This window comes from Aspergillus mulundensis (assembly GCF_003369625.1).
Source record: "Aspergillus mulundensis strain DSM 5745 chromosome Unknown scaffold_5, whole genome shotgun sequence".
NCBI classification, from domain to species: domain Eukaryota; kingdom Fungi; phylum Ascomycota; class Eurotiomycetes; order Eurotiales; family Aspergillaceae; genus Aspergillus; species Aspergillus mulundensis.
Window position 1 is genome coordinate 1,685,330 of NW_020797893.1, and position 25,857 is coordinate 1,711,186.

The 25,857-nt window shown below is 52.6% G+C and overlaps 6 protein-coding genes across 6 annotated transcripts; 4 read left to right on the forward strand and 2 right to left on the reverse strand.

Moving 5' to 3' along the window:
- Positions 1-2,866: 2,866 nt before the first annotated feature.
- Positions 2,867-4,045, forward strand: DSM5745_05851 (C2H2-type zinc finger protein; the record flags this gene model as incomplete). Its single annotated transcript, XM_026747867.1, has 3 exons — positions 2,867-3,315; positions 3,376-3,866; positions 3,927-4,045. The coding sequence occupies 3 exons, from the start codon at positions 2,867-2,869 to the stop codon at positions 4,043-4,045; spliced, it is 1,059 nt and encodes a 352-aa protein (XP_026603699.1).
- A 1,206-nt stretch (positions 4,046-5,251) lies between these two features.
- DSM5745_05852 (putative Zn(II)2Cys6 transcription factor) lies at positions 5,252-7,573 on the forward strand (the record flags this gene model as incomplete). Its single annotated transcript, XM_026747868.1, has 6 exons — positions 5,252-5,307; positions 5,365-5,479; positions 5,556-5,611; positions 5,688-6,058; positions 6,114-7,003; positions 7,100-7,573. 6 exons carry the CDS (start codon positions 5,252-5,254, stop codon positions 7,571-7,573), a joined length of 1,962 nt encoding a protein of 653 aa, XP_026603700.1.
- Positions 7,574-8,491: 918 nt separating this feature from the next.
- DSM5745_05853 (DUF3455 domain-containing protein) lies at positions 8,492-9,306 on the forward strand (the record flags this gene model as incomplete). The annotated part of the gene is made up of 2 exons (XM_026747869.1): positions 8,492-9,142; positions 9,199-9,306. 2 exons carry the CDS (start codon positions 8,492-8,494, stop codon positions 9,304-9,306), a joined length of 759 nt encoding a protein of 252 aa, XP_026603701.1.
- A 661-nt stretch (positions 9,307-9,967) lies between these two features.
- DSM5745_05854 (SAP domain-containing protein) lies at positions 9,968-10,843 on the reverse strand (the record flags this gene model as incomplete). The annotated part of the gene is made up of 1 exon (XM_026747870.1): positions 9,968-10,843. One exon carries the CDS (start codon positions 10,841-10,843, stop codon positions 9,968-9,970), a length of 876 nt encoding a protein of 291 aa, XP_026603702.1.
- Positions 10,844-13,400: 2,557 nt separating this feature from the next.
- Positions 13,401-15,524, reverse strand: DSM5745_05855 (uncharacterized protein; the record flags this gene model as incomplete). The annotated part of the gene is made up of 3 exons (XM_026747871.1): positions 13,401-13,787; positions 13,860-14,945; positions 14,997-15,524. The coding sequence occupies 3 exons, from the start codon at positions 15,522-15,524 to the stop codon at positions 13,401-13,403; spliced, it is 2,001 nt and encodes a 666-aa protein (XP_026603703.1).
- Positions 15,525-21,111: 5,587 nt separating this feature from the next.
- DSM5745_05856 (uncharacterized protein) lies at positions 21,112-25,605 on the forward strand (the record flags this gene model as incomplete). Its single annotated transcript, XM_026747872.1, has 1 exon — positions 21,112-25,605. The coding sequence occupies one exon, from the start codon at positions 21,112-21,114 to the stop codon at positions 25,603-25,605; it is 4,494 nt and encodes a 1,497-aa protein (XP_026603704.1).
- Positions 25,606-25,857: the final 252 nt, after the last annotated feature.

The following is a 25,857-nucleotide window of genomic DNA, read 5'->3' on the forward strand; positions in this document are numbered from 1 at the left end:
GGGATGCTCAGGAGCCTTGTCTGCCGTGGCGTTGTGTAGGCGACTTGCCGAGAAGCCAGTCGCGATAATAGGTGAGAGCGAGCTCAAGTATCTACTCTAACAAGTGACACAGCTTATGAAATGTGCCCATGTGTCCATAGCCGCCAATTCATAGTTCGAACCTCGAGGATGTCCCTATGCCAATCAGTACGACAAGCCTCGATGATCACTGTCTATCCCCGGATTTAAGGTTAAGATCTCGATCATGCCAATGATCGCAAGAACACCCGAGTGCAACAATAGTCTTCCAGAAACACGCGACAGAAGCATGAACACAATTGGGATGCACTGATGCAGACGGCGAGAAACTGTCCGTCTTACGGTCGCAAGGTCTTCATTTGTTACTCCAGTGCTGATGCTTGGACCCTTCGAATGCAGACCAGCGCCAATAGCGATTCCAATTTGGCCGCGCGGGATGCTTCGCTTCATTCCTAGACGGAATAATAACTGTGATGCTGTTGAATGCATGTCGGTTCAGTTGATGCTATGCCGCTAACCCAGTGACAGCGCGTCTCGTGGCCACTGACGTCGGTGGTGGAGGCCAAGCCAACTCAACTCAACCCCCACGAAGAAGAATGAAGCCGACGTTTCACGCAGACGGAAAAAGCCTGTCAGACTGATAAATACATTGGTGCAGGGAACCTGAAGACCACGGATGAAGTCTCGTGCATGAGCGACCGTTGAATCTGCACCACCTGGTATGGGTGGAAGCGAGTGCCGATGCCGTCTTCATCATGACGGAGAACTCTCCGCGACTTGGCTCTGGAAGATTATCGGCCACTTGACCGTCATCACTCTTGGAACAAGCTTGCCATTCAGCAAGCATATCGTCCTGGAGCCCTCTCCCGCGTAAGCGCAACCATGGTCATTTTGCTAGTAATGCAGTGTCATCTCCGTGCGGGGTGATGCGATGACAGGGAACTTATCAACTCAGTTGATTCCGGGAAGAGTGACGCTATTCGACTGTGTATATTAATCTGAGAGCTAGTTAGATCTCTGCAGGATTGATGCGACTGGGGTGCCGGCAATGTCGTCACTCCGCAGAGGGACTCTCTTCAACTGGTCGTCAGTTCACAGTTTATGATATTATGCAGTACTTGCATGCTAGGGCGTCAAGAGCCATGATATTCTTCTTCATTCCGTGCAGCGTCGCTAGTTAGTACTTCTTACCATTCGCAATTATATTATGAGTTAGCGAGCAGACCGCCCCTCCATCGGGTTGAGCCGTCTGCCCCATCCTGCTGTTGGCCATTCATCATCTTGATGACGAGTCGTGAGAACAATAATTACGACGGATTGTGCGGCTATGCCTCGTCGAATATATTGAATCGACTGGATGGGATGAGGTCATGGTCAGACATGAAAGGATCACGGTGAAACTATATAGTAATCGGGCTGTTTGATTCGCGCAACGGTCCTAGAAGATGGCGTATGGCATTGATCACTCTGCAGCTGTTCTGTTGTTATTTTAGTATCTCGAATCTCGATTTACTTCGTATCTACTACAGTCTTCCCCGCCACCAACTCAGGATGCCTTGAGAGTGAGGACAGGGCTCAAAGCGAACCCTGGTTGATGCATCTAGCTGGGGCTTGGCACTGGATGTGACAAATAACCAATTTTTATGGAGGACACGGCACAGACGGTGTCCAACTCCACTCCTCCCCCCTTTCAAAGCCTCTTGTTTTCATAGGTCCCTGCAACCTACCCACCGTCAACCGCACTGTTTCCCGCATATGGACTTAGAAGCAAATCCTCAGATACAGAGTCGAAATGTTCTCATGCCTGCCTGGATAGGGAAGGTTGCTTTGTACCTGGATGATGGATCTGAGCTAGTCTGTGCTCTGTTTGCCTCCTGGTGCGAACCCACTGCTCGAGCTCAGCTCTACCCCTGCCATCGTCTTGCTATCATCATATCATGCAGTTGCAGGAGGGTTGGATCGAATTTCTGAGCCCTCCACTGGGTGCGTACGTATTTCTTTGACCGAGTGCTTTTGCTGTAGGTACCGTCCAATGTTCCGATCCCGGAGTTTCAGACGGACGGTTTCCAGGGCGCCCTGGTCCATCCCCCCTGCTTCGACTAATGCCGTTTTGCTTTTTCTGAAGCTGAGTCTTTGTTTCCGTGCATGTTCCTCTCTCAATAATCATCGGGATAGCTATGCAGTCACCACTAAGGGACAGAGTGCCCATGGTTCCAACCTGTGGAGACCCTGGAGACTGGAGTGCAGAAATAATAAAAGGCTGAATTAATATCAAAGCGGAAAAAGCAGCAGCAAAGCAAAACTGGGTCTAGGGTCACCGAGGAACTGGTTCCCAATTGGACTCTCCTTTTCCGCACACTTAAATTTGAGATTTATTATTGCCCTTCTCCCTTGGGACTAACGCGGTTTCGAAGCCTAAGCGGCCCAAAGCAACGATCTGCAACCGTCCCCCGACGGCACGTCGTCAGTGGCACTAGAGCGCTGAACGCCAGGGCTTTCCTTCGTCCCTGCGATCCTGTATTTGTTCATAAGCTTCGTCGATCGCCCTTCCCCAGACTCAACTCATCTTCCTCCCTCTCCCTCCTCTGCCTCAGATTGTCGCTCTTCTTACTCCAACGAAACACAGCATCTGCACCTGCGCGCATCCTCCCCCCAGTTTGCGCGGATCACTGCACCTCAATTGCCTACGCCTCTCCTCCTCCCCGGTCAGCCATCGCGGTACCTTGCTCCCCTCGTGTCGCTCGACCGTCCATCCCTTGATTATCGCTCCAACCGCAGTGTTGCGAGCAGCACAGCCTTGCGAGACCCAAACACTCACACTCCTTCACAACGACTACCCTCAATGACGATGGTCATGGAAAACCAGAACCGCCAGTACGGCGGCGGAATGGGGTTTGACAGTGTCTACCAGCACTCGCATCACAGTCAAGCGCCGCAGTTCACAGACCCCTGGGCCACCGCCCATTCCTCGTCTCACTCGACGCCTCCCGTCTACCCGGCTCCTCTGGGCATCAAGCAGGAGGAGACCAGCCGCCCCTCTCACATCCCTCTGCCATACTCCGTCTCTGTTTCTGCGCCTTCAATTGTCGCTGGCAGCAACTACTCCTCCGCAACCACATCTGCGAGCTATCCCGCCCCCGACATGATGGGTCTTCATCATGAGATTCCCCGGACATCGTTCGACCAGACTCCTGCCTACACCACTGCTCCCTCGATCAGCAGCTTTGCGCCAACCAGCTATGCACCCATCAGCTACGCTTCCCCGGTCCACCAGGACAGCCGCAGGATGTCGCATGCGTAAGGACACCACCGGAAAGCTATCTACAGGATTTTAACTGACCATTTTGTCTGCTCTAGTGATGCTGCTCGCGTTGCTTCTTCACAACCCACATCCGGTCCTACATTCGGGGATGCGCTAGATGCTAGTCGCGGCATGGTGGCTCTCAGCCAGGACTTGACGCCCCGAAATGTCTATGGTCCCCGGGGCTCTCGAGGCTCGGGAGATTCCTACGGATTCCCCCTAGCACACTCAGCCGGTTCGTCCATTTCATCCGCGGGCTCCTACCCATACTACAGCGCGTCCGTCGCGTCGGTAGAGTCGTCTGTCACCGACTACAGCTCAACGACTTCAGAGTCTTACGAGAATGGCCACCTGTCACGCACTCTTCCCCGCCCGTCCACACTCCTCACTGGCAGTGCACCCCCGGGACCCCAGTCTATGATGAGCCAATTCAGCTCAAAAATGCCGTCCAACACCCAGAAGAAGCACAAGTGCAAGGTGTGTGACAAGCGGTTTACCCGACCATCGTCGCTACAGACCCATATGTACAGTCACACTGGCGAGAAGCGTAAGTCCCAGGCAAACCAGCTCATTTTCCGCTCTGTGATACTAATAGGATGAATTACAGCATTTGCTTGTGACGTGGAAGGCTGTGGTCGACAGTTCTCCGTTGTCTCGAATCTCCGTCGCCACAAGAAGGTCCACAAGGGTGGGAAGGAGGGAGGTTCGGGCGATGACGAAGAGTAATTGCCTCGATTGACCTGCCCTATCCTGAATTCCCTGACCACTGGACCTTCACCTGGAGTGAATGGTAGTGCATGGTTCGGCTTTCGAATTCCCCACGCACCTCACACAGTGGCACCATACTTTCTTCCCGATTGGATCCCGATCCATTGTACAACAGCCTAATACTTCTTCCGCTACTTTCTTCCTTCTGTCTCGGCCATGTTGGCAGAGAGTTGATACCCCGAATATCTCTTTATTTTCTGCGCTCTCGACTTGTTTCTCATGATTCGGCAAAGCAAGGTTCAGGGATCGGATGGATACCCCGTGATGCTTTTCGACTTTTTTCTTATCATCTTATGACCATAGAGGTATCGGCTTTTTCCTATCGGAGGTCCAGTTTTGTTTTCGTTTCGTTTTCTCTCGCTAGACTAGGGTGTTTGGCATTGGTTTTTTGTGAGGCATGGGTTCCGTTTTCTGATACCAATGGGTTGCGTCAGTTGCTTGCGTTTCCGTGACATGGATTCCTTTTCGTTCGTTCGGGCGCCCGGTTTATCACTATGACGGGGACATCTGCGATTCCCTTTTGCTTTCCTGCCACCCCGGTGGGATCTGGTCCTCGATACGACTGCAGAGGGCAGGGTCAGGGGGTATGGGAACAAAATCTGCAACACAACGATCTCAACTCGCTGTGTTTCGCTGGGATATGGACATGATTGTGTCACCTACTGTCGCTACTATCACGATATTATCTAATTAGACGTGCGAAAAGGCATAATAATATGGACTCCGCCGTGCTGCGCAGCTGCGCTCGGTCAGTCTGACTTGTACATAGATGTTAGCAAATAATCTGCACTAAAAGACCTGATCCTCTTCGTATTCTTCCTTCTTTACGCGGTGCCCTGGTCACTTCAGCTCTGGACTCTGACGCCGTTTCCCGTGTACGACAGCCCAACGTCCGTCCTCAGTGAGCCCTTGTGGTATCTGAAACTGCGGTCACCCAAGAAGGTCACTATGCAGTTTCGTCCAGGGGCATTTCTACGCCCTTTGCCAATGCTGCGCTGAAGTTGGATAGTAGTGCTGTCAGTGCTTTTAGCTTCCCGCCTTTTCCGCCCCGCAAAAAATCTCCCAATCCTCAATCCTCACCATGCCAAGATTCCCTTTGAACCAGCCGGATATGTCTCCAGCCCAACTCTATTCCTATTAGCTCGCGTATAGCTTAATTAGACCATGGCCGACGAGCAGCGCCCGCTCAAGCGCGTTCGACAGGCCTGTGAACCCTGCCGGTGGGTTGCCCCCTAGTCCCCGTCTTCGAGCGCGGCTGATGATGACGATGGAACCAGGCGGAAAAAGTCGCGCTGTCCGGGCGAGAAGCCCGTGTGCTCTTTCTGTGAGCGGCTGGGTCAGCAATGCGTTTATGCGCCGGGGGATGGGCTTGAGATGCCCGCGGCAGATATTGTATGTGTCTTGTCTTGCGCCTGCGGAACGAGTCCGGCCAGATGTGGTGGACTGGGCTAATGGGTCTCCCTTGTAGGCGAAACGGCTGTCGAGCGTTGAGGATAAGCTGGAGGAGCTTGCGCGGAACTTAAGGTATCAAAATCCTCTTCACCCCTAAGCTGCGACCGCCGGTTGATGGATGGAAAACGCCCTTCTAACCCATCACTAGACCGCACACATCAACGCCGGCTGAAGTCTCGCGGCCGGCGCTCGTCCAGCACGAGCTGCCGAACCTCCAGCAGAATGATCTCTCAACTGTTGCGCATCTCTTCCTCACCTGCTGCAACTACCAGCCTCTCCCGCTGTTCCACCCGGACACCTTCGTCGAGACCCTGGAGGCTCGCGACCCCGAGCTGATTCTCGCAATCCACGCCATCGGTCTTCGGTTCGGCCGGAGTCCTGATGGGAGTGACTTGCGTCCTTACATCACGGACTGTGCGCGGCGGGCTCGGAGCCTTGTTATGGAGCGCGTTGGCCGCGGGCCGTTGGAGCTCTCGACTCTGCAGACGCTTTGTCTTTTGGCGTTGTTTGATTTCACTGGTATGGGACCCTTATCTTTTTGTTTTTGTGATTGTGTGGGTTGACGATGTTGAAGCGGGTGATACCGTCCAGGCTGGGCTGCATCTTAATATGGCGACGTATCTGGCGCAGAGCGTTAATACGTCGGGGGAAGCTTTGGGGGCGTTGCATTCTGATCCGGACGAGAAGCGGAGGTGTCTTTGGAGTATTTACTTCCTTCAAAACCTTCAAGGGGATGGGGTATCAGCGGCGCGGCTTATTGCGGGTGTTCGCACGCCCTTCAATACCTGGTCGGGATTCTCTCCTACCTTTACCCTGAGCTCCATGGCAGAACATGGACAGGCTGTGTCGCCCAGAGAGGACCTCGATCTAGTTTCCTATGCTATCCAGGTGGGTGAAGTCTGGAACATGGCCATGGCATACGCCGCGAGTCGTGTCGAGCCAAATGCACCGGCTCCCTGGTCGCCGCACTCTGACTATTCCATCGTTACCTACCGCCATATGGAGTTCGACAGCCAGGTACCGTTGAAGTACCGCTACGATGCCAACAGATTCCACGAGCACCGCCTGCACGAGCTGAACCAACGGCGTGAGTTCTGGGGCCCGTGGCTGTTTACACAGTTCCTCTACCTGGCTATTCCGTGCCTTCTGAACCACCCGTTTCTGCTATCACGGCGGCTGCGCAGTTTCCGACATACCATGCCGCAGTCATTCATTCGACAGTCCTTCGAGACCATTACCAACAACGCCGCGTGGATCCTCCATCTGATTGATCTAATTGAGCACAAGGGATTCGAAGTCTGCGACCCACTGCTGGCGCATTGCGTGCTTATCGTGGCCACGATCCACCTCCAACATAGTTTCGTGGACGACCCGAGCTTTCGGGAGAAGGCGCGGCGTGGCTTCACTAAATGTGTCCGGTTCCTCCATCCATTGGCGCAGCGATGGCCACACGTCCAGAACATGGTAGGCTATGCATCTAAGCGCGCAGTGCATATCTGCTCCAGATTGTTCGCTAGAGCGAATATTGAAAGGCAGACTAGGCTAACTTCCCATTTTTAGATTGACCGACTCACGCGCCTTCGAGAAAACGTCTCCGCCGGCGACCCCCAAGCCCCCCATTCGCGGCAAGCGTGGACCACCAACGCTCAACTCCTATGGGAGCTGCTAGTCTACGACCGGGCAAGTCGCTCTCCTCTACCGAGTCAACTCCTCGGACCGACTCTTTCAGACTCTTCCGCACGCCAGACCGCGCGAATGACGCCTGATCCGAACTTCCCTCTCGTAGGGTCCGCAGGAATTACAGGCCACAAGACCGTCGCAAAAGAGATCTACACGCATCCTCCGGAGACGGTGACAACGCCGCCAGCAGTTCAAGCGGAGCCCCCGGCTGCGGCTGTGCCATCGATAGACCTCGACCCGTTCGGTATGATTTCGGACCCCACGTTGGAAGGAATCACGGACCATATGTTTTTGGAACCTGAGAGCTACGGACGAGCCATTCAGGACTGGTGGGAAGGAGACATTATGATCTAGTGGCTTGGTCGATGCTACATGGCGGCTCTGGCCCTTTCTTTCAACGCTGGAATTGAGCCATAGCCGCAACCAACATCTCCAAGCTCGACGATTCACCGAATTCACTGAAAGAAAAGGACCTGAACGGAACTAGTTTCCACAGTGGATTTATGGATTTAGTCGTGGCAAGGCGCAGCTCGACTCGTGTTGGGTATATTTCCCGGAGTGAGTTAGCTCCATTGGCGCGAGCGCGGCGGCAATGGCAGTCTTTGTCGATGTCTGCCTCGCTCCTGAAATTAATTTCGCCGTCAGCTTTGACGAAAGAGTCGTGAATGCTACGCTGGGATGAAATGGAACTGAAATGGATACGAAGCGAGGCGCTTGCTGTTTGATTTGGGACCCATCAAACGACATGAAGAAACGGTGTACTCCGTATTTGCTGGGAGGCTGCAGCTGCTGCGTCTCGCGTGCAACCGAGATCAAACCAACAGAGTTTGGAATAAGCGCCGCCGATATTGCAGCCATGCAGGTCCACGAGCACGAGCTGTCCGAGACGTTGGATCCACGTTCGTTCGGCTTTTTTCGCTACAGTCTCCACTGCTATCATTCAGGCCCCGGGGATAAACGCCTTCAACCCTGCGGTGTTTGTTACTCATATAAAGGACCCTGGACCTTCCCTTCTCGTCAGATTGGAGTAACAGCAATCGACTCTTCATTATCTGCATGTCATACATCCAAGGGAAGCACTGTTAGAAGGAACGACGGATAGTACCTTTAAGCCTCGAGCTTCAGGCCTCTTCGCGATCTGCCACCAACCATCTCCATCTCTATCTAATATCAATTAGCGGTTATTTTTATACTGAGCGATCATTTACATCTCCTCGAACAACACCGCCTATTATTTCTTCAGCCTCGAGAACCAGATTAATCAGAGTCACCATGAACTGGGCAACATTCACCCTAGTCTCCCTCCTCTCCATCACCACCGTCAACGCATTACCCTTCTCTTCAGCCGCTACCTCATCATTCTACACATCAATAGTCTCAAACTTCCTCCAAAACACCCAGCTCACCGGCTGCCCAATCACCGACACAACCACCCTGGCCTCATCAACGCTCACCGCGCCATCAAAAGGCCTATCCGCAAAAGCCATCACCCTCGGCCGCGGAACCCAAAACTACACCTGCGCCTCAAGCTCGAACCTCGCGACTCCAAAAGCAACAGGCGCAACAGCTACCCTCTTCGACGCCTCCTGCGTTGCAGCCTTCGATGCCAGATACGGCGCTTCCACCGGCAGCCAATCGATTCTGCATCTCCTCCCGGACGTCCTCAAGCCCGTGCCCCTCAGCACCACGGACCTGTCGGCGATTATTTTACAACGCCTGAGCAAGCAGGACCTTGTGGTCGGGAAGCATTATTTCACGGCTGATGGGACGCCCTTCTTTGACTTGCGCGGCGCCGGAAGGGATAATTCGGATTGGATCGCTGCTCGGAAGGCGGATCAGATGGATGCGCCGTCGAAGCCTGGGTTTGGCATCACCGGGGATGTGGCGTGGTTGAAGTTGACTGCGGTTGAGGGGGGTTATCGCGTGAGTTTCCCACGTCACCTAATCTATTGTTCTCGTTGACTAACACTATCTTGTAGGAGGTATACCGCGTCCACACAGCCGGCGGATCGGCACCTGCGACGTGCGAAGGCATGCCCGCGGAGTTTACGGTAGACTATACGGCAGAGTACTGGTTCTATGGGTGATCATGCTTCAGGACATCCTCTGAGATGGGCGGCTTTTTCTCGGTATTGGCTTTGGCTTTCTGTTCGTTTTTCGCGGGTTGAGCGGCTTTCTGGTATATTTTCCATGCACCTTATTCCCTGTTCGTTGTATATGCGTTTGTGTCTTGTGGTCCTTTAATTAGAGCCTTGGGTGGAAGAGTCTTGTAGCATTAATCTAGACGTGGCAATATATTGCATTATATTGTATATAGATAGTTTCCAGATCTTGCCTAAGGATTGTCGACCCGGTAAGGTTGATTATTGCTGACAGGCAGTCGACTCAAGCTTTCTATTGAACGTGGGATATGAGAGTGTACGGTACGGTAGGGTTTCCGAAGGCAATGCCCTAACAACATCCGTGATCTTTATAGCGGGTGTCTAGTCAATTGATCCGTTTTGTTTGAAACGGACGCAAAGAGTTTTCGTATGAATCATCAATTCTGACCAGCAGAAAAACAGTTGACGCAAGCTACGAGTGGTACGACGAATGGCAAGAGTAGAGCTGCAACGCAAAATGGATATCGAGAATGGACCCGTAAACGCCGAATATGATTGACAACATAGCAGTAGTAGATAGATATAAGACATCGAGATAGGGAAATTTCACGAAAGGAATGTCGACAGTAGTCGTCGTCGTTTACGATCACGCGCCGCCGGCGAAGCGCTTCTTGCGAGCCTCCATGGCCGCCTTGTCCTTATCGCTCCAGCCGTTTGAGGTGCTGGTGGCGGCTGCAGGCTTCTGGGCCTGTCCCTGCTTCTGTCCTTGTCCTTGTCCCTGGCCGCGGTTACCACGACCACGCTGGCGCTGGTTGTTGTTCCGCCCGTTCTGGTTCCGTCTCTTGCCGCCACGGCCGCCCTGGTCGTTCTCACCACGTCCTCTCTTCCGCGACTTCTCCGGCAAAGCCTGGTCAAGTCGGCTGACGCTCTCAGCACTGGGCGCCTCTTCGCCGGCCGTGCCGAACCGCTTAGCGCGCTCGAGCTTCTTCTCCGCGTCGTCAATCGCAGCCTGCGAGTCCTCCGTGATACCGAACTTCTCCGCGCGCGCCTTGCGCTTCTTCAATTCCTCCTCCAGATCCGTCACAGACAGACCAATCGAGAAGTTGGGCGCTGGCTTCTCCTCCGCGGGTTGTTGGGCGGCCTGTTCCTCTGCACCTGACGGCACGACTGTGCCTGTTTCTGCGGTTTCTTGAGCGGGCTCTGCCTGCGCTTCCGCGCCTGTCTTGCTCTCTTCTGCCTTAGCCTTGATGTCCTCTTCAGCTGGAGCGGGAGGGGCGGGCGCAGTCGCGGTCTCCGTCTCGGTATCGGCGGGCTTAGTCGATGCATCTGCGGCGGGGACCTCGTCGTCCTCCCAGTCAATTACATCGTCGGCGTTCTCTTGAGCCGGCGCAGCGGGCTTCGAGCTGTCGTCTTCCTGCAGGCGCGCGACCATCTCGGCTTTCTTGCCGGTGTGGGGGAGGTCCCGGGACTTGAGTATCTCGATGAGCTCGGCGTTCGTCTTCTTGGCGTAGTCGGTGGCCATTGTGTGGGTTGGTAGTGTTGATGAGAGGATTGTTGTGCTTCAGGGATGGGAGGGAGTGTTTGTCGGAGGCGAACGGATGGAATTGAGGTTGGGAGGAAAGGAAGTCGGGTTAAGTGCGCAACAAGGGTACTGAGTATATTTAGATTATTCAGAGCGGCGCATTCTAGGGTTGAAAGGAGAAAAGTAAAGGGGTGTGTTGATGAAAGAGGTGGTTACAAAGAGTCGAGGCTTCGAGATCCCGGACTGGACGCGACGCGGGCTGGATCGGAGCTGGTCACGTGCCGCTTAGATAACACTCCAGCCATTCAGTCGGATTTCCTTCCATGGAACAGAGCTCTGCCACGACACCACGAGAACAATAGAAAGTGCTATGTCGAGCCAACCTCACTCTCCCGCGACAGTCAGAAAGATTATTCGCAATAACTCCTAACGAGGAAACTTGAGCCTCGAAGTAGCAAAAGGATTGCCCGCAACATATGATCTACACTCGATGACATGTCCTTGGCGGATGTCGGCACGGGGGGTGCCTGAGGCACCACACCATACCGGATTGGGACTAGCGCATCACGTGCCCCACAGAGTTTTCTCCCGCCGATCGAGGCGATACACCAATACACCAGACTTCTCCTATTGGACGCTTCGCATACGTCGGCCGTCAGCGGATATGAACTGGCAATTGGAAGAGAAAGCCTGGTTACCATAGTGACAGGCAGATCTCGAGATACGATTCATTTCATCTCATAACCAGAGCAATGACAGAAGGCTTGAGCCTCACAGTGAAGAAAGCGTGGCAGCAATCTGTCGAAAGCTAGGCAGCAGAGGGAGCTCCATCATACTAACTGCGCATCAGAGGAGTCCGATGCTCGTGCAAGGCCTCTGCCATTGAATTGGCATCCGCTTATGGCGTGAGATGCGCTTCTGTCTCAGCGGACATGGCTTGGGAATCCAGGCTTCAACGCCGGATTGACGCTGCAGAAAACGTTGTCGGCTATGAATCAGATGATGGATTCCAAATCAACATTATCGTCCTTAGTGCGGGTTTTGCGGTCGATATCTTATCAGTCGAAGGATGCGATGTCGACCATTTCGCGTGGCTGTATAGTCTCAATGCACGCGGCTCTCTACTCCTCATCAAAGCCGCACTCCCGTTTCTTCCTCACAATCACAGCGGAAGATTGTCAATGTGTCAAGCGTTGCGAGCGCCCTCGGCCTGCCCGGCAATCTGTCAGCGGTGGAACCAAAGCTGCCTCGAAAGCATGACGAGTACAGGGGCTAGAGAATTGGCGGAGCGTGCTAATTGTGATTGCCATTGACCTTGGTATGGGATTGAACTCAAATCAGGCTCCGGTTAAAGATCCCATATCTTGATAGCGCAGGCCTGGTGGCAACGGACCTTTGAGGTGCCGCGCCCCTAGAATTGATAGCGACTGCGTCTTTTGTGGACCAAATGACCCCTTTGGCCGTTGTGAGAGAAGATCTCGAAAACTTGGTCTCGGTACGGAAGGCAGGAACCCAGGGAGGACGATCAGCCCATGCTGAAGAAATTGCCTCTCTGGTTGCGCTTCCATATAGCCCTAACTATGGCTGGTCCTAAACCTGTCGGCGTGTGAAGGTGGTATGAAATCTACCTATTTACGAGGTAGGGCAAGAGATACGGAGTGTTAGTTCTCCGACCATTTGCTCATACCAGGCACGTTTTCCAGCGTCAACTGCGCCTCAGCGATGCTGAGGCAGACTCTTGAAAAAGTTGTCCGAAATGGCATTGGTATCCATATTTGCCTCCTACACGCTCGCGGCACAGTATCAAAGTCAATCACAAAAGACCATGACCAACAGCACAGAGCGCATCACCAATCTTCAGCTACCCAGGTATGTGTCACAGTATGTGCATTGCCCTCCGCAGCGCCGCAGCCAGCCCACCGCTAGAGCCGCAACAAACCCCGACTGCAACCCCAAGCGCAAATCCAGTTATCTTCGGACTTTCGAGTCACCCACAGGCGCCTAAAGTCCTACTCTGAGTCAGTGGAACCACGTCAACAAGGGCCCAGCGTTGCGGGACAGGCAGTCAGCAAGGCAACTTGAGCGCGTCGGACAAGTACGCCGATGGCAGATCTGAGCTTAGCATCGGAGCTCCCGATGGCAGGCAACAGCTGAGCTTTGCTGATGTGGCAGGGATTCTGTGGGTGTGGCGAGTTGGGGATACGTCATTGGACAGATTCCTCCGGGCACTGCCACAATCCTTGCCATGTGGCACTGGGGTCGTCGGTTTCTACAGAGCACTCCGTACGGAGTACTAGATCGGAAAATACTGCGGTAACTGGGGGGCGTACTTAGAGTAGATAGTAACTAACTTTTTACAGGATACTCCAGAGCGATGTCGGAAGAGAGGTACCTAGGAAAGACGTACCCTAGCTCCCTGCTATTGTACCTAGTTGCACGCAGGTCGCGTACATCCAGTACCCTTATGTAGTCAAGATTCCAGTGACATGTAAGAAACAACAGTGTATTGCTCAACCAATAACAAGTAGTAACCGCTGAGAACCGGGTCTTGTCTAATCTACTCATCACCACTCTGCCCCAAAAACTCCGGAAGTCTTTTGAAAACATCCTCCCATGTTTCGCGACCGTCAATCAAGCTCTTGATTGCACTGAAAATGTCCTCTTGAGAGGCCCGAACCTGCTTGGTGCTGTCACGCTCACGCAGCGTGATTGTACCATCCTTGACGGAGTCAAAGTCAACAGTTATACCGAGCGGTATCCCCAGCTCGTCATTCCGGGCATATCGCTTCCCGATACTAGCAGAGGAGTCGTCAGAGCGACATGATATGCCCTGGGCTCGGAGAGTTTCAGAAATGGCCAAAGTGAGGGGTGCGAAGTCCGGATGGGTGGAGAGAGGGACGATGAGGACTTTTGTCGGGGCTACCGTGATGGGAAGGGATAGGACCTAGGTATTGTATTAGTTTCTGCTATAACAAGGTAGGCTGAGGGTGTAAAAGCTAAACTGGGGTATACATACTCCACGTGCAGGATCATTCGGGCGGTGCCAATAGACATGTTCCAGCAGGCTGTAGAAGATCCGGCCTATGCCAAATGAGGGCTCAATGACATTTGGAATGTATTCTCGTACATTTTCAACGCGAGTTCGTTTGACGATGCTAATCAAGTCTTCTGAGACCTCTGTCTTTTCAGGAAGGTTAGGAACAGTGATTGAGATGACACCTTCCTTTTCCAGTGCCGCAGCGGAAGACTCTCGCTCTGCCTGAGATAGAGCTGTCAGAGCCGTTTCAACAGCCTTGGCGTTTTTCTTGAATGTCGGTCCAAGCTTGGCCTTGTTGATATCAATCTGCCACTCCTCTACTTTGAGAGGCTCGCGCCGCGGCTCTCTGACGACAAGAGGTTCAGCCGTTTTCTTGGAGTGAACTGTAAGGTCGTAAGCGCTCCGGTCAGCGCACCCAACGCATTCGATCCATCCGTAGGTTGTTTGAAGTTCGGCATCCCAGCAGTCAGTCGCATAATGAGCCATTTCATTGGCCATGTGTTGCCTAAACCTGACTTTGTTCTTATCCACACCAATTCTAAGCAGAAAGAGATAGATACGACCGAGGAAGTAACCTAGGGTTTCATTATCCACCATTCCTCTAGCCACTGCATCCGCGAGACTCGTCGTTTGCAGATCTGTCTTGCCCGCAAGTTGAGTTGAGCGGTTGAGGAAGCTTAGTTGCAAGTCTTTGACCAGGCCAAATTTGGGATGTTTCTTGCCACCTTCTGGATCAACAAAATGCTCTATCTCTGCCATTAAGAACTCCCTCACGCGAAGGAGGCCGGATCTTGGAGATATCTCATTGCGAAAAGATTTGCCAATTGAAGCTGAGGCAAAAGGCATGGAGTTTTGATTATACTCAAGGAGTTTCTTGAAGTTTAGAAATTGGCCCTGCGCGGTTTCTGGTCGGAGATATCCTGGAGACGCGCTGCTGGGCCCTAGTGTTGTCTTGAACATCAAGTTGAAGGGGACAGGCGGCAGAACCGGCGAGTTTCCATCTGGGTTTCGAATATCATACTTCTCGATCAATGCGCCGAGTTCAGGCCCGTCGTAGTTGTCGATCTGGATGGCATTGTAAGCATTAGAACTAAAGCGGAGCGTGCAATATTATACCTTCGCAAGTATCTCCTCGTACTCCTTCACCTGAGCATCGTCAAGTTTCATGGCTTTGATATCATTGACTTTCGGGCCCTTGCGTTTCTTAGTCGTGCCATCGGACTTCTCGACCTCGACGGCAAGCCCCCTAGCCGCCTTATCACCCTTCAATCGAGCTTCGAGCACTGTTTCGATCAAATGGTCGGCCCGTAGAAAGTCACCCTTCTTCGAGTCCTTGCACATCCAATCCTCAAATTTGTCCACATGCCCACTCGTTTTGAAAACCTCCTCGGGCGTCAGAATAGTGCAATCGAGTTCCAGCATATCCTCTTGTAGAACGAAGTGTTTCCGCCATAGGTCCACGATGTTGGACTGAAGTGCACAGCCCGGGGGTCCATAGTCGTAAAGGCCTCTGCTGTCACCAGTAAGGTTTCCAGAAGTTCGGTAGATTTCGAAAGACTCGGTATAGAAGAGGCGTCGCTTCAGCAGCGATTCGAACGCCGTACGATCAAAGGGGTCTCCGGAGAGGGTCGTGAGTTCAGCCATGACAAAGACTTCTGTTTGCAAGGATCAGGTGAGGTGGAGGAAGGAGTTGGAGTTCTGGCTGAAACGATGACTCGAAGCAAAGAAACCCCGCGCCCAGGAAGACTGTCACGTGTTTGTTTGTCTACCCCTGTCGCCCTACTGCAGGTGTTTTCCAATCAAAACGGAGAGGTCTGGCCTCCTCGGGCAGTGCACTGGCCAATCCCAATCCTCCAGGACCGGGTGCCTGATCGCGTGGAGAACTGGAGACATTTTGGACGGCTACAAGACCAAAGACTTGCGAACGAACACCGTGCTGGAAATACAAGCCCTTTCGCCAAAGTCATAATTGTGATCAACTATTTGGTCTATCGGCGGTTAGGCGCCGAAGTACAAAGCACGGCCTGGGCCGTTTTAGCACTGTCATTCCCAAATAAACACTGCTACTACTGCTGCCGCCATACATTTGTCTGGCGGCGATGTTGGAAACTCCGTATCAGTATCAACGAATGCCTATTGCCTAGAACCATTCCGGCGCCTAACACAGAGCCTCCTACTCCCTACCCCGGAATTAATAAGTTCACCTTCTCCAACAAGCTTAACCGCTCATTTGCTGTGCCGCAGTGCCGCAATAGACCTGGCGGCAACGCTGATATCTAGGTGTCGTCGGGGCATATCGCATCTTTTCTTGGTACCATCCACGAATGCTTTCCCGACACTAAATGCTCTCTATCGCAGCACTGAGGTTGGCCCGTCATCAGCATGGGCGCCTGATGTAACTGTAGACACCTGGGATTTGATTCCTTTCACGGTTCTTGTGGCTATTGCTGTCTTGGCTGAAAGCCAAGGTAATTGCTTCTTTCAAGGTGAAAGGCTGCAACTGTAGGCGCCGGAGTGCTGGATGTAGGCATGGATCATGGACGCTCAAACTACTGAGCAATGATAACTCATGTTCGTCGACTTCTGAATGCAGCCTATGGGTGTCTTGAGTAGAGACAAAGCCTTGCAAAGAGCCTGGCCTGGCGAGAACCAAGCAGTTCAGTGTCTTCAGACTTCATGCTCCCGTTTGTGTCCCTAGTAGGCATAAAGCCGGGTATAAGACGCGATCTTAATGGTAACATCAAACTAGGAGTGAGCCCAGGATCTGTCCCTGTAGACGCTGAGGGCTTCAAACAAGGCTGTCAATCCCTGCCATGGTATCCAATCGTCGACATTATCTTCAAGCGCCAGAGTGATTCAGATTGTACTATAATGGCCAAAATGATTCGTCCCGAGTTGTCGGACTCGTGTACTGAAGGCTATAGCGATATTATTATACCAAAGCCATCTTCTCTATAAGTATCATCCCTTGTACTCCCCAAAGCAAGTCTTACAGTTCTATCAAAAGCATACAATCTTCTCCAGCCTCAATCGTTTCTTTTTAGTATTATCTGCCTTGCACTGCCGGCCAGCTTTATTCTTTGAGATACCCATCTATTGCTCATACTACCTGGATAGAGCACGAATATGTGTCAAATCATCCACTATACTTATTGCGTCCGTGTTTCGCACTCTGCCAGGCCACCACCGGCTGACTACTACGGGAAATGCGAGGTTCATCACAATCTCCATGCCCTTTCCCGTCGTGGGGACCGCAATGCCACGAGGGATCTTCAAGCTCATGATCGACGTAAGCGAGCTCTCCATATAATGATCCACCCTGTCATCGTACCATAGGGCATGACCTAGATGGCTGACAAGAAGCAACAAAGGTAGTTCTCGCGGGGCTCGAACCCAGACTGTCCACTACGGTCAAGATATGAGAGACGGCACATGCATCCCTGACCCGAGAGACACGGAGATTGATCATCGCTACGGGAAAGGTGTGGCCCAGTCTATGTAAGCTCCGGCATGGATCTATACTTGAAAGGCTTCTCGGCGCCAGTCCCCCCAGCTAACGTGTATTTCTTTGGTCCTAGTTTTTTCCGCCGTTGCGATGGATCCTTCAAGAACTCTTTGGGAGTGACCTTGACAAAGTCCTCTCGCCCGAGGATCCGTTGAGGATAGTCCACAGTAAGCGGACCTGGTGGATGATGCATGATCCTATGGCTTCTGACCACCTGAGAGATTTTTGATGCGGATAAGCTGTGGCTTCCGGCCTCAAGTCCTTAGAGTGCTGTTGCCTTTGTGCTTCTTGTTTTGTACTTCTTTTTTTGCGTTTCTGGCTTTATGCTTCTTGTCAGCCAGCTGGATTCTGACTGAGAGTTTGTTGTCATACCATGTTTTACCAAGCTTGCTCAGCCACTTGTATTTTGTTTTTCTATAGTATAAGTTAATTTGTACTTTGGTTTTTGTATGTGTCCTTCTTGCGGTGATTGGTAATATACATAGTTACATATGCCTCTAGATCCACAAGCTAATCTGAACCCTAACAGAACACAGCGTACTTCTGTTGTGGAATTAGTAGTCGCTTCAGCCGTGGCTTGCGGCTGGTGACCGCATCCAATATAGTACATGACACTCGGTAGGTTTCGCATCATTGGATTAGGGTACATGCGGAGTGACGAGTGGGTCACGGTACATAACATCTGGTGTTGGCGACCATAGCTGAAGTTCATCGAGAATATGCTTAGTGGACTAGTTTAAGCGAAGATCATATAGAACTTTGAACCATAGAGTCTAATGGTAGTACTGTCGCGGATGACTTTTCTACAGTACCTTGACTATGGTTCTTGCCGTGGTTAACAAGACACGCCTTGATGGTGTACAGGCCATGAAGCGAAATATACTTGCCGAACAAAATCTGCCATCTCAAGCATTGCAAAGACAAGACCGCGCCAAGTGAGAGAGCGACACAGGTCTCATGGTCCAGTCCGGGAGTCTAACATTGAATATCGTTAGACCAAACCACGTGCCGGTCGCATCACTGTGATAGAGCAATTTTGAAAATTGAAACCCCTTAGTTATCAGTTCAGCTCTGCCTCGTACATGCGTCCAAGTCCGCTGTCGTCATCTATGCAAGTCACGAGGACACAGAGGCAAAGACACAGCTGAACTGCGGCGCGGCAGCGGTTCCTGCAGCGAACCGATCGACGCTCTGCTGCAGCTCCAGGAGGCGATTTCTTGCATCCTATCCAGATCGGAGGAGTAAACAAAAGAGAAAACAAACCAGGAAGTTTAACTGCAACTACCGGCATTGACCCTATTCTCCGATTGGGGTCCAAGGCTGTGATTGGCTTCGGTGGCTGAAATTGAGCAACCCTGTCAATCCCCATCGAACGGATTGATTTACCGCCATCTCCACTTCAGTACTTCGGCGTCGCCATGGCCATTCCTTGCGCCGGCGAATCCCTTTGCTGATTTGGCATTTTGGCCATCAGGCTAGAACTTAGGCCGCGTTGCTTCGCGCCTGTTGGTCGCTCGGTCCTAGTCAGCGACGAACCTCCAACCGCCCAACTTGGCGCCAGGCTCAGCGGTAGTCTAGCGGCGGATCTGGACCCACGGCTCAGCGACCCCGGGCTTCGAGCAGCGGCCATAGAACGGTCAGGACTGCCCCGGATTTAAATGCCAAACGTTCAAATCCAGAGAGCGGCGCTGTCTGGTTCACGGCCCGTTCCAACGTAACTTTGCACGGAGGTCTCAGCTTCAAATCGAGGATGTTTTTTGTACCCGCCACTGGCTAGGACGGCGTTCTCAGCGACATCGTTATCTGTGACCGTACGGCTGTCCTTGTCCAATCTGGAGACTCTATTGCCGTGCGGTTGCGTTGGCTGTGTGACGAAAGGTTTGGATTCGGAGCCAACCTTCCAAGCTCCAAATGCTCTTTGTACTGTCCATCGCAAGGGTAGTCCCGCTGAACAAGGAAAGTTAATTGTTAGCAAGATAATCTTTGAAAGTCCAGTGCAAATCAAGAGACTTTCTCAGCTATAGCCTATACTCCGTAAGTACCGAGTCGATAGAGACCTTGTAGCTGGTACTGCGCCCTGCTCGTATGCATGCCGAGTAGTGGGGTAGACGCGACTTTTTTTAGCAGTCCAAGCGAACCTGGGCTTAAACCAACTGAGAAGATATGCAATGAAGCGAAGCTAGGCACTATGACTGATCTAATGCATTATCAGTATTTTGGAGTAGCCAGTTGGGAGACGTAGAGATGCAAGTCGAAGAAATCTTCGGTCTCTCCGGTTGATCGCTTGATCCGTGACCAGCACCTGACCGGTTGCTGACTGTGCCTTTCTTGACTTTGCAACAACTTGGGCAAATTCTCCGACTCAACGTCAAATCAGACCACTCTGCTCCAGTGACTCTGGCCAAATAGAGTCCTGAGTACTGCAGAATGCCTGTGCCCATCAAACTTCCAACGCTGTTTGTCTCTGCCTTCAGCGAGTGGAGATTCTGATATTATTGCTCCTTTTTTCTATGGCCGCTCTGCTAAGCCCGTCTCTGCGCTATCTCCCGCCACTCGCCCCAGCTTCAACCTGTCACCTCGCACTGTCCAACTGATTCCGAACCCGGTGCTATCAGTATCGCGCCTCTGACCTCGTACGGTGTAGACTACCTGTCGTCGCTAGCAAATATCGAAACGAAGAGTGGGTCGACATGTCTCTTTCCCGTAACCCACAGTTCCATCGCCCAACGGCGTCTACGGTCTGACGGCTTTTACCCCTCGAACTACCGCTTGAGGCCGTTGATAATGCGAAGAAAAAATGTGCAGTTCTTGCGCCAATGATTGCCGTCGTCACACCAGTATCGAATCCGAGACCGGCGTCGATCTTTCACATCGCGCCAGGATCCCCCATCGTCGTCTCTAGACGGATCGTTGCCCTGCGAATAGGATCTTGATTCCCACACTAGACCCAGAGGCCCCAGCAGGGTTAGAATTAGCGCGAGGCACGTTCTCACGTTTGAAAAAGGTCCAGAATCCAGGTCTATCTTGACTCAAGAGTCAAGACTGCCGCAATCCCACTTTTCCTCTTGCTTTCTGTCGTCCTTCTACTCTCGTTTATTCCTGTTACACGCACAGCGTAAACCCGTCGGTATAGCCTTTCCTTATCGAACCTAGTTGCGGTCTGAAAGTATATGCGACTCTGACGTGGTCGTGCAGACCCAGCTCGTATCTATTTCGCCTTCTTACTTCTTAGCCACACCGGACCTGCCTGTGGCGGAGCGCCTGCATAACTGGCACTACCTATGCCGCTTGGGCATGTACATTCTTGTCGCCTACTACTACTTCTTCCTTCGCTTTCTTTATGGTCGAGCTACAGCTTCATATATTTAACTAGCTGCCTCGTTTTGCGCGACGTCATCTATAGTCTACTGGAAGGGCTGGTTTCCTTTTCTACTGAACAATACCTGCGTGGCTTGCGCTTTCCGTTTCTCGTTTAGATATACATCGCCCACGCAAACCTGACTCGGGTCTTATAATCGCAGGTACACGCTCTGTACCACGTTTCAAAGTGTGAGTACACTTCCTCTTTGACCATTGTCGACTATACTCACTAAATAAATGCTTCTAGTGTCTTCATAAAACAGCCAGCTACTAAAGACGGAATGATTCCACGTTCCCAGCATCTTGCGCCACGTTCTGATTCATACCCGGGAGATTGGAGCTGGGCATTGAAGCCAACGTCGCACCATGTCGCACAGGTCTGATGGTGGCCGAATACCTAGGTTGAGGGACCTTGGGCACCAAGCTCGAAACGCCTCAACGCCGGCGATCGCCACTCAGTCCAGCGCTTATGGTTCGGTGAATCCATCATCGTCAGGGCCACAGATTTCACGACCGTCAATACGGCCAACAAAACCCCGACGGGCGGCCTCTATGTCGGAAGCACAGGAGAACCGCCCAACCGTTGCACTGTCGAACCCCGTCCTTGATCCTCGTCCGTACATGCCGCCTCGCGCACCCACTCATCCGCCGGATTCTCAGTCCACGTTAGACCGGCACGTGCGCCGAGCCCTGCATACTCCTGTCGTGTCCCAGACTCCTATCGACAATCGCCCGCCAGTCCAAGCTCGGCCACGGAATGTTTTACGGAGGAAAGCGCCTACAATAGGTCAGCACAACGCCAATAGCAAGCTCCAGACGGAGTCTATGAGGCCCAGTGGGTTAAATGTGATTATCCCGAGTAATGCTGCTCTAGATCGCTACCAACCTAGTTCGTCTGAATCATCCAGTCGGACAGAATTAGCCAGGAAAACTCCGTCACCAATGGTTTCCCCGGATCAGGCTACAGCTTCCTCCGCGGAGCAGCAGGTACACAACGGCCCTAAAGAGCTAGCAAGCCTTCGAACCACGATCAATACGCAGAATCTTCCTCCGTTCACTCCCATATTTCCGTCAGCCAGCACGCCGTCGACAAGATACTCTGGATCCCCTGGAGTATGGAGCAGGACATCCGCGTCCACTCCCGCTTCGCTGTCGTCATGTTCGCCTGGGATTACTCAACCTATGAAGATTGGAACTCGACTAAGACAACCGAGTCCTTCACAAACAAGACTACCAGTCTTCTCACCAAATACGCAGAAACCTGGACTTCCTAGCAGTCCAGCAGCTGGAAAGTCACCTCATCTGGCCCAAGGATATGGATCCGCTACGTCATTACTCAGCGGTAGCCGCGAGGACTCCATGGACAGGCCTGATACTGCGAAGTCTCCGCCTTCAGTACCTAGTCAATTGCCCAGAAGGACATCCATGCAGTCTAGTATTCCGAGGCAGACCAGGAGAGCCTCTGAAGCCTCTATGACGGAGAAGACCGCGGCCGAAATACACCCTGGCTCAGCTGGTACCGTTGGAGCCCGGACCGTGCCTAGACCGTCAGTCAAGATTCCTGTTAGGCCAAGTAGGGAAGGGACCGATCAATTGGAAGTAGAGCCTTCTCCCGTCGTCCAAACTAACATACCGCCCCGCGCGATAAAAGGTCATAAGCGGCGCATATCCGCAGAAAGCTCCGCAGGACTGGCTGCCAATCCATCGGCAGCTACGTCTGTTGACTCCCTCAACTCTTTTGCCTCTGCCCGAGTCCGCAGTCCAGCCTCGCCAGAATTAGCACGCAATCCACCGAAAACATTGATCAAAACGCCGAAGTTATCGTCTGCGGACTTCAGCCCTGAAAGAACTCGAAGGTTCGGACTTTTCCCCAAGAAATCGAAACCCGAACTGGGTGCCCGTCAAATCGAGAGTCGACCTGCGCGTAAGGGTCCCGCCGCTGGAACGGGGCATGAAGGTTACGGAAAATATGCTCAGCGCGGGCGCAAGCCCAGTATTAGCAGTCCTAGTGACTCAAGAGCAAGGTCAACGAGCACGACCAAGTCGGTTTCGAGCAAGGCTAGTAACAGAAGCCGGGCGGACACGGAACTTGACGATTTCCTTTTGGCGCGCCTGGAGCCGGTGTATCTTAACGGCGGTGGTATGGACGGCGCAACTCTGTCGCGGACTCAAAGTGAGCAAAGCACAAGCACTTTCAGCACCAAGTCTGCGCCTGGCCCTGTCCACGGACAGACTGCACCCGCTGGATTCAGGTACGAATCGTCAACGGCTTCCAAAAGCACAAGTGTGTTCAATGACTCTCACCGTAGAGATCTTTCTAGCCCGGCTACCATCTCCGCATCCAACAGCCGCACCATGGTCCCAACCCTAACTAAGCCTGAGAAACTGAAGGCCCGCCCAGATGCCCGGCCTACTCGCACTCCATCACAACGGAAGGACTCTGATGCTTCTACAAACAATGCCGCAGAAATGAAGAAGCCCTCCAAACGTGGACTCAATATGAAGTGGCGATTTTTCCAAAGAGATTCCGAGTCTGCGGTTCCTGGTCAGAAGAACAAGACCGCTGCATCCCAACTGCCTGCCCAAGTCGCTACAATTGGAAGTCGCCGACCTCCCGCTCACTATGCTTTAGTCGATACTGATTCTGACCCTTTGGAGGAGATATTTCACAAGCTCGAAGACTCGCCACCCACGGAGGAAACGGAAGACGAAGACACGCCCCCTGTCGAAGTGCCTGAAGGTCTGAAGATTAGGAAACCCTCCATTCTACTTCCGTCCCCGCCGAAACTACATACCGAATTCCTCATGAAACGACCAGCTCATGTGATTGCCCGTCCAAAGGAACCCACTCAACAAGAACCTATTGCACCCAAGCAGGAAATCACTCCAGAAATGCGCCCAAGTCGATTAGCATCAGTGGGACGGATTCCGCGCGTTGTTTCCAGGCGAGACCGACAGCACAAACCAGCCTTTCAGTCCTTTTCCAGACCATTTAGTGTGGCTGAGTCCCCGTCGCTAACTATTTCAGCCTCTGGCCAATTGCACAGTTTCTCCAGCCCCGACAGGAACATACATGGCCCAGCTCCCGAGTCGCTTCGGAAAGCTGGGAATATGGGATTTGATCTGACCTCGCCTTTCCGTGACCCTATGAAAGGGAGTGTGTTGGACTTTCTTGCAGGCCCTTACTCGAGGAATGAGTTCTTAGCATTCTCACCTCCTCGAAAGGACTCGATATTCTCAACATCAAGCGAATCGGAGAGCCTTGCCGCCATCACTGCCGTGGTTCCTAGACCCGGGAGCGATCTTATGGAAGACGAGATTTGGGGTGAGTACGACGAATTCATTGACCACGTTCTCTCACCAGAGACTCCCAACGTTCCATTCCCTCGAGCACTAGAAACTCAAGAGAAGTTTGAGTTGGCGGCAAGGGCAAGCCGTGCTCTTCAAGCTGGGCTCAACAGCAAGCTCTCTGTTACGACATCGCCTCAACAGCCAACGGTTTCCCTGACTCCAGCCTCACCTGAAGGCAGCGTCAACTCTATACATCTCCGCCGTTCTAAGATTGCCAATGCACTTCACTCATCCCTTAGCCCAACTTCCCAGCCGTCAGTGAGCGATATGATGGCTCGTTATCGTGATCATGGCACACAGAACAATGATTACAACATGGCTATGCCCGCACCTGCGATCACTGTTGAGCAGCCACAGTCACTTCTTAGCTCACCGAGTTTGGACCCATCGCCGAGCTTTGAGAACTGTCGCCAGCGAAACACTATCCTTTTTGATATCGCCGAGCGCGACCGCGAAGGTCCAACGGCCCAGACAAATATTCGATCGGGATCTCTAATGACCAGCCGCTGGTTATCTTTCGGGCGAGTTCTTTTCAGCCCAGCGCACAATCATGTTAGAGAAGGAGAGCATGCTAGGATCCTAGTAGTGGATGGACTCGCAAACGATGACTGGTCGTTCTACTGTGCGTTGACATACCCAAACTCTGACGTCTATTGCCTCCACGAAGGACCTAGCCCGACAGTTTCAACGCATCCCGCAGCCTGGCAACCGCCGTCAAACCATCATACAATCCACCACGCCAGTCTGGAGGATCCCGTACCATTTCCTAAGGGCTTTTTCGCCGCGACTGTCCTACGATTTCCGGCCGCTTGCTCCGAGCGCGCCCAGAACAATATCATCTCGGAATGCAGAAGGGTTCTGCGTCCAGGTGGTTACCTCGAAATGAGCATTCTGGACCATGATATGGTGAACATGGGCGTCCGCACTCGCCGAGCCGTCAGAAAGCTCAAGGAAACAATGTACCTTTCGGACGCCAGTATTAGCCTTAAGCCGGCCAGCGACAATATCCAGAAACTAATCGGTCGCCACGGCTTCGATGGCCTGCGGCGCTGCATGGTTCGCATCCCCGTCGCGGGCATGATCGTCCGGTCCTCCGCCTCTTCGTCCTCCACAGCCTCTTCCAACCCATCCACCCTAACAACCGCCGTCATTACATCCTCCACAGCGCTCTCTGCTACATCCGGCTCTTCTCCGGGCCAACGCTCCAACACAAACACGCACGAGAAATCGTCCTCAAACGATACCGTTCTCTCTCTTGGGGATCTCCTTTCCGACCCTTCGCCCTCCCCGTCTAATGACGAGTCCATCCGGAAGATTGTTGCTCGCGTTGGACGCTGGTGGTACACACGCTGCTATGAGAGCCCTGTGCTTCCGAACGGTGATGTCGACCGCAGTCTCTGGGCCGACAAGAAGGTCCTTCGCGAGTGTCAGCAACGAGGAACGGGGTTCAAGTTGCTGATCGCGTATACTCAGAAGCCGAGCGAGAAGCGCCGCACAGCAAGTGTGTGACCTCGACTTTCCACGACTTATTACGATGATGATAGATGATTGATGACATTTGAACTACGCTTATTAACTACTTAATGATTCCAGTCAGTGGCGTTCGATCCGGGCGTTTGCTTCACTGGTTGATTCTGTTTTATATCTGCATGAGCTTGCGTTGGGATTCCCCATGCTGTTTTCTGTTTCTGTCTATATACCTTGGCGGCTGTATGAACATTCCTCATTTGCGTCTGATTACGTGATACTCTACGATGAACA